Source organism: Dreissena polymorpha, chromosome 3 (genome assembly GCF_020536995.1).
Source record: "Dreissena polymorpha isolate Duluth1 chromosome 3, UMN_Dpol_1.0, whole genome shotgun sequence".
Lineage (NCBI taxonomy): Eukaryota > Metazoa > Mollusca > Bivalvia > Myida > Dreissenidae > Dreissena > Dreissena polymorpha.
The window spans coordinates 8,098,330-8,115,854 of record NC_068357.1 but is presented as its reverse complement, the minus strand read 5'-3'; the positions used below and the strand labels follow the sequence as shown (position 1 = coordinate 8,115,854).

The 17,525-nt window shown below is 33.7% G+C and overlaps 1 protein-coding gene across 5 annotated transcripts in view; it reads right to left on the bottom strand.

Moving 5' to 3' along the window:
• The window catches only part of LOC127872865 (E3 ubiquitin-protein ligase TRIM9-like), a 110,593-nt gene that overhangs the window by 7,825 nt on the left and 85,243 nt on the right, over positions 1 to 17,525 (bottom strand). For 3 of the 5 annotated variants that reach the window (XM_052416320.1, XM_052416323.1, XM_052416325.1), the window contains 2 exons: positions 17,173 to 17,312; positions 13,827 to 13,965 (listed from right to left, as the gene is read on the bottom strand). In XM_052416320.1, coding sequence (XP_052272280.1) covers positions 13,827 to 13,965; positions 17,173 to 17,312 — 279 coding nt within the window. Of the gene's footprint in view, positions 1 to 1,686; positions 1,713 to 8,952; positions 9,026 to 13,826; positions 13,966 to 17,172; positions 17,313 to 17,525 lie in introns of those variants that run through there. The other 2 variants (XM_052416321.1, XM_052416322.1) reach the window with 2 other exon arrangements.

Sequence of the window (17,525 nt, the reverse complement as noted above, 5' to 3'; positions counted from 1 at the left end):
ATAACTCTGTTTTTAACAGATGGTGTACAATGCCATTTGGCGTGCATCATCCTCTTATGCATTATATACTCATACCAAGTTTCAATGAAATCCGCCAAAGCACTTCCAAGATATGGCTCCAGACACAAAAGTGCCGGACGGACGGACGGACGGATAGACGGACGGACAGCCGGACGGACGGACGGACAACGCCAAAACAATATCCCTCCACCTCTGGCGGGGGATAATAAAGTTCCCTCAGGCAAAACTTCAAAAAATTAACACAGTACTAAGCAACATAAGTAAAAAAGGATCATATAATAATGTACTCGTGCTTTCCATGACAATACAAAGAGGTGCCAGAATGATCACAACACAAATATGGGAGCACAAAAAGTAAAGTGTTCAAAGCTAATAATTAATTATTACAGGTACAGGACAAAAAGATAGACACTTCATGAGATAAGGCTAGTCAAAAATGTAAATCATCCCTAATGAATATTTTTATCGTATTATCAATACAAATAACTTTTTGAAGAGAGCCATGCTCTTGGTGGTAAAACTGGGCGCAATGCATGTTCCTAAAGTGTAATCCCAAACAATGCCAGAGCAGTCACTCACAGTCAGCCAAGGCTAGTAAGAAATGATACTTTCAGCCTACACTAGGTATTTCGTGTAAAACTTACTTTAAACGTTAACCCATTTATGCCTAGTGGACTCTCCCATCCTTCTAAATTGGATCACTTTATTTCCAAAATTAGGGATGTCTAGTATATTTATTTCTATATTTAGAATATTTCTTACAGAAATTCCTTTAAGCAAACAGCGCAGACCCTGATGAGATGCTGCATCATGCGGCATCTCATCTGGGTCTACGCTGTTTGCCAAGGCCTTTTTTCTAGTGCTAGGCAATTTGGGTTAAATTCCATAAAAGTGGAAAGCATTGTCGATGAAAAGCCAATGGGGACTGCAGATGCTATGTGGGACGACAATTAACGCACATGCATTGAGGCCCATCTTACCTGAGGGTGGCTCATAGATTTTACATACATTCACTTTTTTTAACATACCCATTTCAATTTACAAATTTCTTAAGATAGTTTATTTTAGTGTTTTCTATGATGTTCCCCAATAATCACCACAGTATAACTTTGTATTCCTTAGATTCTTAACAACTTTGTATTCCTAAGATTCTAAACATGAAAGCATGTCAATAATGCATAGACATGTAACTTGTAAGTTTCTGTTTACCCCATGGCCATTTGACACCACCTTGATGTCATAATATGTCAATCTTTTAAGATGCAATTGTTCTTAACAAATAACCTTGAAGAGCAACCATTTTTTTCATGAAATACTTGTACTCTCTCAAATGAAATATCTCCCCTCTTAACCCATTTATGCCTAGCGTCCTGAAAAAAGGACATTGCAAACAGCGTAGACCCAGATGAGATGCCGCATAATGCAGCGTCTCATCTGGGTCTGCGCTGTTTGCTTAAATGAATTTCTTTATGGAATATTCTAAATATAGACATAAATATACTTGACACCCTAATTTTGGAAATAAATTGATCCAATTTAGAAGGATGGGAGAGTCCACTGGGCATAAATGGGTTAAACCATAATATGTTGCAACAAAAAGTGCAAAAAATAAATCAGAGGCAAAGCAAAACTATATTAGTGGGGGATGACATAAGTAGTTTACCTATAGAAATGTTCATTTCTTCAGATGTCTGTGGATATATAAATGGCCATTATGATAAACATACATACATGCTCATAAATCAGGATTAATTTAAGAATTAAATAGAATTTGCGTGCGTTATTAATCGATTAGGCATAATTTTCCACACATTTCATACACTAACAAGTTGCAGAGAAATGATATTCAATTCTTATATTTATAAAGGATGCAAGTGCCACTATTTAAAACTATCAGGGCCACAACAGACTTTAATTTGCTGGAGTAAGAATCTTGATTCATGTTTGGTTTCATCTTCATCTAATTCACAACATTAAAGTTTGTGCATATATACTATAACGGCATGTCCCTACTGACAAATGATAAGCAACATTGTTCACAATAGGCAAAACAATGACATCATTTATTGATGAAAAAGTAAAACGATCATAAATAGTTATGGGTCAATTTGAAAACGTAGTGAAATGAAACACATGTTAAGTGTATTTATTTTTCAATCAAAATGCAGCGTTCATTTAAAAATGTTGTAGTTATTTTATGGTAAATAATTTCAATATCAATGTTACATTTTATTTACATATAATTTCGCAACCATGAAAACATTTGTTGGATTATTTCATGGATCTGTATATTTATAGTTTTTATTAATCTATTAACATCAACCACTTCTTATTATAATATATTTTATTGAATAATAACATGCATAGCAGTTATTAAATTACATATGAACATATGTGGTCAGTATTTGTAAAACATATATCAAAATAAGTACCGTAAATCTACGAATATAATACGCACTTTTTTACATGCCGATTTTTTCTTCAAGTACGGGGTGCGTATAATATACGAGTTAAGAGCAGAACAAAATTTTTCCTGTGCAAATTTTCAACTTAATCGCTGTTATTCGCTTCGCGGCAGCCATTTTGAACTACACCATTACATCAAAGGGGTGCAACAGGGCTCGCGCTGTCGTTCGCCATTTGCGAAAATATTGAGAATTTGGCTCTATAAAAATTTGTGAAAATGCGAAAATCTAGTAAAATTTCATTGAAAACATCCGCCATTTATATCAGACTGGTTTTCTATATTTGTCTCTTTGTTTTAATGAAAGTGTTTGCAATTCGAACAGTAAACGAAACCCGGTCTGTACCCGATAATGAGACATCGCTTGACCTTATTGTTATTGAAGTGCGCATGGTAGCTGGCCAATCAACATTGAGCTCGCTTACACATAAAATGATGTTGTGGAATGAAAAGTTAGAATGGGAGGAGCTATCGGATAATATTGGGTCATCCATGCGCAGACACTGTATACTTTGGATACACAGTTAATATCGTCGTCTGCCTACAAAAAAGTGACTGAACGCTAAGTCGTATAAAGAGATTAGCAAATGAAAAAAAAACAACTGACAATACCCGTATATAATTATTTCTTAGCTGACCACTATTTATCTTTCTACCCGTATTTACCATATCTGAAGTAAAGAGTGTTAATTAAATAATTAGTTTTATGATGCTAATAGAGTCTATTACACCTGTCTGCCGATTGCCGAATTAAATTGAAAGGTGATAATTAATTAATTTGTTTTTTACTTCCAAACTAGCCTTAATGACAGCAGCGTATTTAAATTAACTAGATCATGAAAAACAAGAGCGGTTTAATTGTATTTTAAGTTATATTAAAGTATCGAGTTTGTAACTCAAAAAAAGAAAAAGTAATTCATCTAGACAACTATAAAAACGGAAGTAACCATTTTGTCTTCTTATTACTTTATTATTATTATAATTATTATCGTCCCGAATATTGTCAAATTGAATAAAATGTGAAAACAAAAAACAGCGTCTCTGCTTCTTTCTTTTGTAATTATGACTGCTTGACCCGGATGTCAGCAAGGGGCCCATGTGTTATCGGTAACAATCAATGGTAATATAAACAATAGACAGAGATATTTATTATGCAACTGTCATAACAACAGCACTATAACACATCCCGATCAATATACCGGGGTAACAGATAGTTGACAACACCAAATTTATTTGCTATTTTCACAGCACAAAAATATATTGACACATTTTTTCGAAAATGGCCGATTTCGGACACTGATTTTTTTTAGTGCGTATTTTTCTCGGATTTTCAATTTTTACCGATAAATTTTGACCAAACTCGGGGGTGCGTATTATGCACGAGGGCGTATTATATTCATGGGTTTATAGTAACAGAACTTGTTTTCTAAATAATATTCCTGAAGTTTACCAAATTGCAAAATTTACAACAATTATACAAGTCTACACTAATTCCATACGTTGTACTAAGTGCAATCAATCGTTAAGGCAAGGGACAAATTTAATCAAGATTTCGATAAAAAGCTGATATATATAACAAAAACAACATTTACCATCTCATTTTGATTAGGAACTTGTATCAATCCATTGATTAGCACAGAGGTTTTGGATTCACAAAAATGCTGACAAAGCTAGAGATACCAATAGAGCCAAAAATAGAAACCGTAAATATTCAATGACCAATTTACTGGTAGATGTGGGTTTATTTTGCGTAGAGACTGTAATGCACTTGGAATATATTACTTTGTTGGATATATACTTAATGAGTTAAAAAGAGCACCGCATAACGGGTGCCACGCTCGGCTGCGTAAGCTTGTCAGAATTTTTTTTTTTTTTTTAGAGGTCACAGTGACCTTGACCTTTGACCTAGTGACCCAAAATGGGTGTGGCGTGTAGAACTCTTCAAGGTGCATCTACATATGAAATTTCAAAGTTGTAAGTGGAAGCACTTTGATTTTAGAGCGAATGTAGAGGTTTATGTTAAAATTTTATATTAGAGGTCACAGTGACCTTGACCTTTGACCTAGTGACCCAAAAATGGGTGTTGCGTGAAGAAATCATCAAGGTGCATCTACATATGAAGTTTCAAAGTTGAAGGTGGAAGCACTTTGATTTTAGAGCCTATGTTAAAGTTTTATATTAGAGGTCACAGTGACCTTGACCTCTGACCTAGTGACCAAAAATGGGTGTGGCGTGTTAAGGTTTTAGCACGACGCCTACGGCGGACGACGAGCTGGCTATGAAAATACCGCAGTTATAGAAATCATTTCCCTTTAAAGCTTATTACTACCCTTGAATTTTGTCCAATCCAACCGGGGGGGCGGGGGGGGGGGGGGGGGGGGGGGGGGGGGAAGGAGGGTCTCACAGTCAATATGACCATGTCAGACAACACTGACAACCAAGGCCTGTGGTTTAAAAGAGATCATAGCCAGAGTTGATCATGTATCTATTGACATAAGTTCACAGGTATGTAATGAACATCAAAGACATTATAATTTAAAACAAGAGATCTGTTTGTCAGAAACACAATGCCCCCTAATGCGCCGCTTTTTTTGTTGACCTTTGACCTTGAAGGATGACCTTGACCTTTCACCACTCAAAATGTGCAGCTCCATGAGATACACATGCATGCCAAATATGAAGTTGCTATGTTCAATATTTCAAAAGTTATTGCAAAACGTTACTGTTATATTAAAGTTTTGGGTTGTTTTTTTTTACCTTTGACCTTGAAGGATGACCTTGACTTTTTACCACTCAAAATGTGCAGCTCCATGAGATACACATGCATGCCAAATATGAAGTTGCTATGTTAAATATTTCAAAAGTTATTGCAAAACTTTACTGTAATATTAAAGTTTTGGGACAGAATGACAGACAGGCAAAAAACAATATACCCCCGATCTATCGATCCGGGGGCATAAAAAAACTTTGACAAATCAATCATTTGAGTTATAAATAATCAAAATAATAAATCTGTACAGTAACTGTGAAAAGAACTTCAATTCTTGGTAAGGAAATATATAATAATTATGAGATTAATATTTATATAAATTACTTCCCTTGAAAATAATTGTCTCTAACAAATCTCTATTTTTAAAAGCAAATAAATAAAAGCCACTACCGTGACTGGATTGACCACTCGAAATGTGCAGCTCCATGAGATACACATGCATGCCAAATATATAAAGTGGCTATGTTCAATATTGAATAATTTTCTCCCTTTTTAAAGCTTCTTTCTTCCCTTAAATTTGTATTTTTTTTAACCTAGACCGTAAAGGATGACCTTGACCTTTTACCACAATGTGTTTGTCAGAAACACAATGCCCCCTACTGCGCCGCTTTGATTTATTTAACAAAAAAATATACGTGGACAGGTCAGATAACTATGTCCATTTAATGCTTATTAATTCCCTTGACTTTGTTTTTTCGACCCTAGACCTTGAAGGATGATGTTCACCTTGAAATTTTACCACTCAAAATGTGCAGCTCCATGAGATACACATGCATGCCAAATATCAAGGTGCTATCTTCAATATTTAAAAAGTTATGGCCAATGTTAAGGTTTTAGCATGACGCCTACGGCGAACGCGGACTTCGGACGACAAGCTGGCTATGACAATAGCTTGGGTTTTCTCCGAAAACAGCCTCGCTAATAAAATTACCGATGCCATAATTCTTCAATATACTGAATCTAAAATGGCCAAAATGCATTTGCTATGCAGTTTTCTCCAGAATAATTTCAGAAGTCAGTTATATTTTCAAAGTAGCCTAAGGTGACTAAGCAATAAAATGGTGTATTTGCACCATTTTAAATGATATTTTGGGGAAAGTAGCCAGCATCTAGATATAATGTAACCGGTGAAATCGCTGGCTGTTGGTGCTTCCGGAGAACACTTGCCATGTGAAACCCTGATTTCATATTGTCCATTATCAAATAATTGTGATATAAATATACTTTTATGGTGGGTAAATACATGTGAAATGTTCAAATACAAAAGCATTGAAAATGTTTATACTGAAGCCTAAACTATATGATATAAATCAATGTATTTGCATCATCTTAATCACTCACCAAAATGAGTTACATCATAAACAACTTAACAAAACTACTCATGCAAAACATCATGCTCAAAAACTGCAGCCATCAATACATAAATGATTGCACAAATGAACAAGAGATGGTTTGTCAAAAAGACAATGCCCCCTATTGAACCACTTTAAAGCCATAAATTAGACCTTTGACCTTGACGGATGACATTGACCTTGACCTTTCACCACATGCTCCATGAGATACACATGCATGCTAAATATAAAGTTGCCATCTTCAATATTGCAAAAGATATGACCAAGGTTAAAGTTTTGACGCCGCTTTGAAGTCATATATTTGACCTTTGACCTTTAAGGATGATCTTGACCTTTCACCACTCAAAATGTGCAGCTCCATGAGATACACATGCATGTCAAATATCAAGTTGCTATCTTCAATATTGCAAAAGTTATTCAATATTGAAAAACTTAAACCAAGGTTACAGTTTTCCACAGAAAGACAGACAGACAGACAGGCCAAAAACAATATACCCCCGATCATTTGATCCGGGGGCATAAAAGTTATGATACAATTTTAACGAAGGTTAAAGTTATAGGAAAGAAAAATACAATAATTGACCTTTCACCTTGAAGGTTGACCTTGACCATTCATCACTAAAAATGAGTAGCTGCACTAAAAGTAAGTAAGAGATTGAATGGAGAAATGATTTTTTTTTTAATTGTAACCTTTGACCTTGAAGGCTAACCTTGACCTTTCACCACTCAAAATGTGCAGCTCCACGAAATACACATGCATGCCAAATATGAAGTTGATGTGTTCAATATTAAAAAAGTTAAGAATTTTTTATTTTTTTATTTTTTGACCTTTGACCTTAAAGGTTGACCTTGACCTTGAACCTTCACCACTCAAAATGTGCAGCTCCATAAGATACACATGCATGCCAAATATGAAGTTACAGTGTTCAATATAAAAAAAGTTATGATAAAACTTTATCGTAGATTGAAGTTATAGGAAAAAAATACAATAATATTTGACCTTTGCCCTTGAAGGTTGACCTTGACCTTTCACCACTAAAAATGTAAAGCTGCACGAGAAGCAAGTAAGAGATTGAATGGAGAAATCAAAATTATTATTTTTTAATTTTGACCTTTTACCCTGAAGGTTGACCTTGACCTTGAACTTTCACCACTCAAAATGTGCAGCTCCATGAGATACACGTGCATGCCAAATATGAAGTTACTGTTTTCAATATTTAAAAAGTTATGAAAAACTTTAACGAAAAATACAATGATATTTGACCTTTGACCTTGAAGGTTGACCTTGACCTTTCACTAAAAATGTGCAGCTGCACGAGAAGTAAGAGATTGAATGGAAAAATCAATTTTATTTTATTTTTTAATTTTGACCTTTGATCTATAAGGATGACCTTGACCTTTTACCACTCAAAATGTGTGCAGTTCCACAAGATACACATGCAATCCAAATATGAAGTTGCTGTGTTCAAAATTCAAAAAGTTATGATAAAACTTTAACAATGGTTCAAGTTTTAGGAAATAAAAAAAACAATGATATTTGACCTTTGACCTTGACTTTTCACCACTCAAAATGAGCAGCTACATGAGATACACATGCATGGTAAATATCAAGTTGGTACGTTCAATATTGCAAAAGTTATCAAACTTTTACCAAGGTTAAAGTTTTGGGACAGAATGACAGACAGACAGACAGGACAAAAACAATATACCCCCGATCTATCGATCCGGGGCATAAAAACCTTAGCTTTGGACATTTTTTGTTTCGTGCAACTATAGAAAATAAAATTAATTGAGTTGTTGTATTCTCAAAATGCATCTTCACAGATTCGAGAGTGCATCCTGACACTGCCAATGTTCATTACATAACAAAGCATTTAATGTATCAAAAGCCAATGCTTTCAAAGTCTAACTAATAAAATGATTTTCTAGGAATTTCTATAAAAATGTTCCAAAGCTGTTAGAACAATCATTCACAAGTAATGAAGACCATACACTGGAACAATTTTTTCAAATATATTTCATTAAAATTAAAATAAAGCATCCAAAACATGCATAAAAAAGCATACAGAAGTATGTTCATGAAACTAGTCCTTTCAACAAATATTGGCACACTAGTTAACCATCATACATTTTAACAAAAATGATATGTCCATTTACCATTATGATTTGCATGCCATGTTATGTAAACAATCAAGAAGATGGGTGACAATCACACAAAACCACAATTTAGCTATGCCAATGACAACAACAACAACATCAGAAAACAGTGGTAGCATGTCTAGGCAACAAAAGGGTACAACAGGTTTACATGCACTTTTTGGACAGAACATTTTCGTCACACATACCGTAAATGTTCTAATAGCCTTCGAGTGTCGGACAGAAGATGGTTTTCCAGCATACACTGTGAATACAAACCCGCTGCAACACAAAAATAGTGTTTTAAGAAAATTATTTTGTTCTCTGTCCAGTTATATTAATCCTTCTCAGAACATAAAAGAAAATATAACTAATACACTGAAAATGAATATTCTTGCATGCTTTATAAGTGAATTACAATACACTTGTATCCACAATGAAACAGGTACCATAAAAAAAGACAACAATTTAACTGGTGCTGATAAATTTAAGGTTGATAAACCCATAAAAGGATAAACATTCATCCACATCAAGCATTAAATAATAATAATCACCAATCCGCCGTCAACATGTCTTTAAAACTCATTCATAAAATAAATGTTTAAATATTTATTTTAAAAGGTTTGGCCGATGAGGCTTTATACTACAATACTTGGACAGGTGCATACATCAATACATTAATGGCTAACGGTTAAAGAACAGAGTCGAGAAACATGTTAATACAACAAATATTTTAAAACACAAGTTAATTTATTAATTTTTTTTACAAAATTGATTTTATTAAAAAGTGGACTTATGGCAATCAATAAGATAAATAAATAAATATGGTTCTGTGGACATTCAAACAGAGACCCGACTGTTATCTGAAGATAAACTAATTCTAATATTTCTCAAACAAAATGGTCAGCTATTTGTGACATCAGCTACCAAGAATATTGTTTATTCAGATTGTTTTTGTATATCCAGGCATTAATACAGATCAGCAACCCAACAGTGTATTTCCATTAACATTTCTACTCCGTCCTGGTCCGATCAATTCAATAAATCACAAACTGTGATTAAGCTATTGATTATCAAATTAAATTGCAGACCATATCCACATACGTTCTGCTAAACCCTCTATTAACCCTTTGCATGCTGGGAAATTTGTCGTCTGCAAAAATGTCATCAGCTGAATTTCTAAAATTAGCATTTTCTTCGATTTTTTTTCAAAGAATACTATCAGAATAGCAAACAGTTTGGATCCTGATGAGACGCCACGTTCTGTGAAAACTTTGAAAACTTTTCTGCGCTTTACTTATTTGAATGAAGGCCTTTTCCAATTATTAAAGAGAGATTATACGATTTTTATATGTGTTGAATCGTATTATTTGATACAAATATGTTATAATAACACACAATATGCAAGAAAAATTATACATTTAAGACGAATTTCATAAAATGCAACAAGCACAAATTAGCGCCCCGAGCCGATTGTGACGAAGATCATTCGTTCATATTTTCCTACAATAACCGATGCATTCGTCTTTTTAGTAAGTGTTTGTGTGCTGTAGTAATCGATATCGCTGCAGGAATTTTAAATGAACCGTTAAACTAAATTTAGATTCACATCGTACATGCATGATATACATGCTGACGAATTCGGCTGTACAGCCTTTTTCGATTTCAGAATTAAATATCTGACTTATTTAGCACTTTTCGACACATGTTCTTCTTAACTTTTATTTTAGTTTATATTGAAATATATGTATAATATTTTTTTACACATTTTATAGTAATTAATAAATATTTGAAAAGATTGTATAAACCCGCTTTAAGGTCCACATAATTTTTAAAATCTCTGAATTTCTCCAAGGTCAATAACCAACAGAATTCTGGTAGTACAATAATACAATAAAGGAGCATCATTAAAGACTAGAGCTCTCCAAGATACTCCAGAACAATACAGCAAGGTGCCAGTTGGGTTACAATACAAAAGATGGTGGCAATAAAAGTCAAGTGTTCCCGGCTAAATATGATTTATAACAGGTACCAGAATATGTTCAAAGACAGGCAAAGTGTGCCGTTCAACCTGTGTAGAATGGGTCAGAGGAAACATGTGCCAAGATAAGCATGGAACTCTTTGATAAAAGTGAAAACAGGCTCATATGGGAATCGGAGGCAGGTATTTCAATATAACATGAGATCTACACAAACATATCATCAGATATGGTGATCATTGAATACTTTTTAATGACTTTAAGGGAAAAAATCATCAGATTTGGTGATCATTGAATACTTTTTAATGACTTTTAGGGGAAAAAATGCAGAAAATTAATGCTTACAACGCATATCAAGATCAGATGAAAATAACAATGTAGTTTATTGAAGATAAATGAGAGTAATTAAAAAATCATCTAGAGCTTAGATTTTTTACAGTTACACAAATATTGTTGATAGACTTTCAATATTCAATTGCATTGATTTTTAATTAAATATTTAAATATTTAAATCGTATAACATGTGATTATGCTACACCTTTAAATCTATTCTAATTGGCAGATTATGAATGCAACGACATGGTTTATTCTAATAATCTACACCTTATTTGATTTAAAAATGAAGACTCACAACAAAACTTAAATTGTAAAAATTATCAAAAACAGTTTATACCCAATGCAGAAAAAGTTTCTACTGTAAGGAACAACACAGATTTTCCACATTTTTTGTTAAATTAGCCAGCTTTAAATTCTACTACATAAGCAGCAAGATAATTGACACGTTCACATATAGTGAAAGTTAAAAAAACAATGCCAAGAATGGGTTCATTGTGAATTTTAGAGAAAATCTCATATTACTGCAATATACCTGCTAATAAACGCAGATGCAGCTACAAAATGAAATGAAAATTAATAAGTGGACAAAACAAACACTATTTTATTAGTCATGTCCACTTTTGGAATATTTATGATAATTATGGACTTTACATATTATATACTATTTATGAAGACGTCATTATGTTTTGTTAATTTAACAAGGGCTGTTTGTAAAACATGCATGCCCCTCATATGGGCTGTCCGTTGTAGTGGCAGCCATTGTGTGAATACGATTTTTGTCACTGTGACCTTGACCTTTGACCTAGTGACCTGAAAATCAATAAGGGTCATCTGCGGGTCACGATCAATGTACCTATGAAGTGTCATGATCCTAGGCAAAAGCGTTCTTGAGTTATCATCCGAAAATCATTTTACTATTTCGGGTCACCGTGACCTTGACCTTTGACCTTGTGACCTCAAAATCAATAGGGTTCATCTGCAAGTCATGATCAATCTACCTATGAAGTTTCATGATCCTAGGCGTATGCATTCTTGAGTTATCATCCGAAAACCATTTTACTATTTCAGGTCACCGTGACCTTGACCTAGTGACCTCAAAATCAATAGGGGTCATCTGCGAGTCATGATCAATCTACCCATGAAGTTTCATGATCCTAGGCTTATGCGTTCTTGAGTTATCATCCGGAAACCATTTTACTATTTCAGGTCACCGTGACCTTGACCTTTGACCTAGAGACCTCAAAATCAATAGGGGTCATCTGCAAGTCATGATCAATCTACCCATGAAGTTTCATGATCCTAGGCGTATGTGTCTTGAGTTATCATTCAAAAAACATTTTACTATTTCAGGTCACCGTGACCTTGACCTTTGACCTAGTGACCTCAAAATTAATAGGGGACATCTGCGAGTCATGATCAATGTACCTATGAAGTTTCATGATCCTAGGCCCGAGCGTTCTTGAGTTATCGTCTGACAACCACCTGGTGGACGGACCGAAAGACCGACCGACCGACATGAGCAAAGCAATATACCCCCTCTTCTTCGAAGGGGGGCATAAAAAGAATGAGCTATATTAATGCATTCTGCCTTTATCAACAATATATTGAACTTTCTGTGTCTATACTTAAGCAATAAACTTGATTTATCCTGACCAATTATAAATAATTGCATAGTTAGAATGCAAATGAATTAAATCACCACATGTGCAAAGAGAAGTTTGTAGAGGAATAAATCCTGAAACGTAATATTTATTAGTACTAGCAAACAGTACTTGACTATGCTATGCTAATGAATGAAACTTCTAAATTCATTATTAATGAGCAGCAGCACATCGCTGTTTTTCCTTTTTTAGTCAGATCATTTAGTATCATGGCAGAATATTAATGTTCAATGGTTGTAATTTTCTTTTTGGTCATTTGGTTACTTCTGATTTGTTTTTCTTCAAGGACAAGTGCAAATACATGGATGGAACTCTCCAGGTCAAAGGTCACAGGAACAATCAATTTCTTGTCTGTCAATACAGATCAGTGATTTCTTATCTCAGATAGTTACAATGGAAAGTCACATTGTAACAGTCATCATTTATTGCATATTTCAGCATAAATGCATATAAAAACAGCTACAAATTATGTCCATGGTCTATAAATTTGCTGATGGCATGAACATGCTCCAATGTCATTGTATCAAAGCATTTTAAATTTCCAGAAATGTAACGAAATCCACACATAAGACACATATTCAATATTGAATTATACAAATGTTGGTCCATAGAGCATGCCCTCAGTCAATCAAAAATGTCACAAGGGATATATGTAGTTCTAAAGATAGTAACTTGTTTTGCACACAAAGCATTTAATAAAGCTCTGTTTGCAAATGAATAAAAAAAGCACAATACAAATATAGATTGATGCCCTATTTTGAGGTTGTAGGAAATTCTCAGAAATACATAAATATAATGGGAGATCATAAAATGGATGGCATAGCCAAATTTCTACATTTTATTTCCAGATTTGTATAATTGCATGTATAAATATTAGCAAACTTTAAGTGGTAAACATGTCATTTGTTTATGTTTGCAGTGGTAAATAAAAGCACACCGCTGCATAATCCTATTAATTCTCACCTTTTTAGGATTAAATCTAACAGGCTAAGAGGGACAGATCTGCCTACTGTTTAAGTACTATACACTAAAGCTAGAAAGGCAGCACAGAACACCAAAGAAATGTCATACACAGTATTTTACAATATGATAATTATTTACATTTACCTTCTGCTGTTTGCAGACTGACTAGATCACTGTAATCGCTCTCTCCCGCATGATTCTGACACTTGACTCGTGCATTGTAGATGCTGTTAAAATGTAGGCCATCCACTGTGCACATCATTTCTGGACCAATATATACCACCTGAAAAACATAAAACAAGAATATTATTAATTGCATGCAAACATTGGACAAAATAAGATATCAGATGATGTTGTTTTTGCTATATATATTTATAAGCAACATACCCCAATGTATTAGAAATGTGAATAGTACATTTAATTTAATATTATATCTTTATATATTTAATTCAACAAATATTTCCACTGCAAATTTTCTTTTGGACTCAGATAATAAAGATGTCCTGGCATATTAAAGGTGTCCTGGCAGAAGAATTGTAAGTCATCATCACATGCCTCATATAATTTCCTATGGGATTTATCACATCTAGTTTGACACATATTTAATACTTAATTTAATCTAATATTCCATCTTTACATAGCTTATTTGATGAATATTACCACTGTCAACTTTCTTAAGACTCAGATCTTAAAGATGTCCTGGCATATTAAAGATGTCCATGTACAATCTACTCACATATGCTCAACACATATAGTTTAAGACATGATTATGTGATGGTATGGTTTTGTTTAATTTAAGTAAGTAAATCATTAATAAGTGTATGTATATTTTTAAAAAGGTTTCTAGTTTCTGGCAAAATATTTTCCATTGTATATACTATTACCGCAGAAACACTAACATCTATAAAGCAATACAATGCAGGTTAAAGCTTTAAACTAAGAAAATAAGAATTTTCAAAGATCTAAAAATTCAATAACTTTGCATAATAGAATTTTACTTGTCAAAGCAATTGTGTAAAATATATTCAGATACTGCTTTATAACAATTCATTTAATGGTATGGCACCCATAGAGCAATTGTTTGCCATACACCATTGGGAACAAAACATTTAATCTTCAAAATCAAAGACAATGGGTCGCCAAGGACAATAAAACTTCCATGAAAAGGTAATGAAGGCCATGTGGGTTAATATTCCTCATTTTCTCACAAGGAGTTTAGTTGCATTCGAAAATCTTCCTTATTCCCACTGGGCATTTCAACAAAACAAGGCGGGTTACTGGTAACCAGTGTTCTGATATACATTCTAGGCATTCAACAAAAGATTCATGTTTTAATGGATAATATTCACTTTCATTCAGCAATTGTATACTGTCTCCAGACTATGGACATAAAAAGACCTTATTAATTTGTAACTAAATCAGATTTGAACAGATGCATCTAGATTGGGCATAATCTCTATTAAGATTTGTGGAAACATTTACATGGACATCTAAGACCGCCCAAAATGACTATGACACCAATATTGTCATAATTTGTTGGCCACTATTATTGTGGACCAGCTCAACCAAGAATTCAAATGTTCAGTAAACAATTACCATGTCTTTTAAGACATAGTAAAAAAATCCACACATTTACCATTCAATTAAATATCATGTAAACAAAATAAAATGAATCAACAGTAGCATTTACATAATTAATAACAATAGCGGTTGTTCTGTGAAACTTTTGCTGCAATGGTAAGTCCAGATTCTGAGAATTTCTTAAATCCTGTGAAAACTCCATGAAGGAATACAGAAGTTCTTACACAGAAACAGGGAGTGGATATTAACCACTGGTTGATTCCTTCAGATGCTGTCAATATCTGTCACAGCCCCTATCCTGAGGGATCTCAGGGCTGACTCACACCCTATTACTGGGGACAAACATCCCTTTATAAATGCAAATCCAATGTTAATCGAAACCCAAACATGGTTATTGATTGTCTGTGATGTGAAATCCCTAATGAACTTCTTCTAGTCAAAAACAAAGCAATGTATCTGGAGGAATTTTAAGTCACAGTTACACAATTGTGCCTTTCAAGCTAATATAATGGAAAGATATTGTGACATATTAAGGATATTAGTCCCATACTGAATTATCTGAAGACACATTCTGAATCAAACAATGGTCTTTTCTGACAAAAAATGGGCAAAATGGTCGCACGGCAGTGTCAGTTCACATAACGCCTTGACTAATATGTTATCATTAATTTGCTAGAATTGACCTAGCTTTGTCATTTGACAAATTGTATTCTGTGGTGCAACAATCCAAGACTGGGTGACTAACACGCAATAAGAGAACAAAATCTAGCAATGAAGATGGTGACATATTTGTAACTGTCCAAGAAGTAAATTAGACCTTCATATGACACTTGCTGAAAGTTGAGAGAATTTTTGGATGAGCAATTGTTTTACAGAAATAAAGCATGCTTCAAATGGGAGGAAAACAATGTATTAACTGACTGGCTTATATTTAAATATAATTTAAACAAAGCTGATAGTCAAGACACAATTATTCATAACTATTTGACAGGATTTTGTTTTTGATAAAAAGTGTGTATATTATTATTTTGTTACAAATTAATACACAGCATTAAAACAAGAGTGATCCAGTTTGGCTCCCTTTTACATCAATTTAAAATTCCAATGCTTTCCATTGACTGTTGCCAATAACATGACTATTATAATCCCGTTTAATGTTTTGTGTTTCATGTGCATAATGTGCAGATAAAATTCATCAATTGCCTCAAAAAAAGTATCTGCAGACGTTTAAAGAAAAAATTGCTAAATTTTTATTAACTATAGTATATGTTATATCAACAAAATTTTGTTACTAATTCTTTCCAATTAAAGTTTGTAACAAAAGCTGTTTAAAAGTGGAGCGTTTTACTATTTTTCAGCTTTGATAGTAAAAAGTATATTTTCAGTCCGTCACTTAATAAAAATAATGACCATAAAGAAATACTTGACGCTCAAAATTCTGACATTGTTATATACCGGTAGTATAGGTAAAGTACAGGATGGACATTAATAAATAAATACAAGAAATGTGACCATTCCAAGAAATTAGATCGTCACATCTGATTGAATTAACTGTGCAAGCAAAGGCATTATCTACCTATCCAGAACATTACAGCACAATACCTCCTTCCAGAGTTGGGTTATTGAACAGCAATTGCACCTAAGGCCTGCATGTACCAGCTACATTATATAGACACAGTGTTTTGGAATTGTAATAAACTTAAACAAAAGCTTTAATCGGCAATGATAACGCTCAATTTTTGGTGAGTAGTAGAGATTTCTTAGAGCTAACAAAATTGTGTAAGATTAATGTTCATCATTCACAACAAAAATATTGAAAACTATCACTTTGATTTAAAGGTTCATGTGCTTGATCATTCACATCTCAGTTTCTTCTACAAATTGAACTTGAGAATACATAAATAATTACCCGAAAGTCGCCCCCATTCCCGTCATCCAACTCAAGGGTGTAAGCATCCACTACGCTCCCTGGATATGGTTGCCAGGCAATAGTTACACTGTTGTTCTCTGCACTGCACTCCTCAGGTAGGATTGCGGGCTGACCCGGAGCTGAAGGTCACAGTAAGTTGGTCATGGTCAGTGGAAAGTTTCAATAATAGAAGATATTTTAAAAACGATCAATGACAAAAGACAACATGATTGATAAGGGAAATTTTACAAACCTAAAAAATACAAAAAGCTTTAAAAGCCAGAAACATTAACAACTTAGTTTAATAGTATCCAAAAGAAAATAATACATAAAAAATGGTTAGCATAAACATT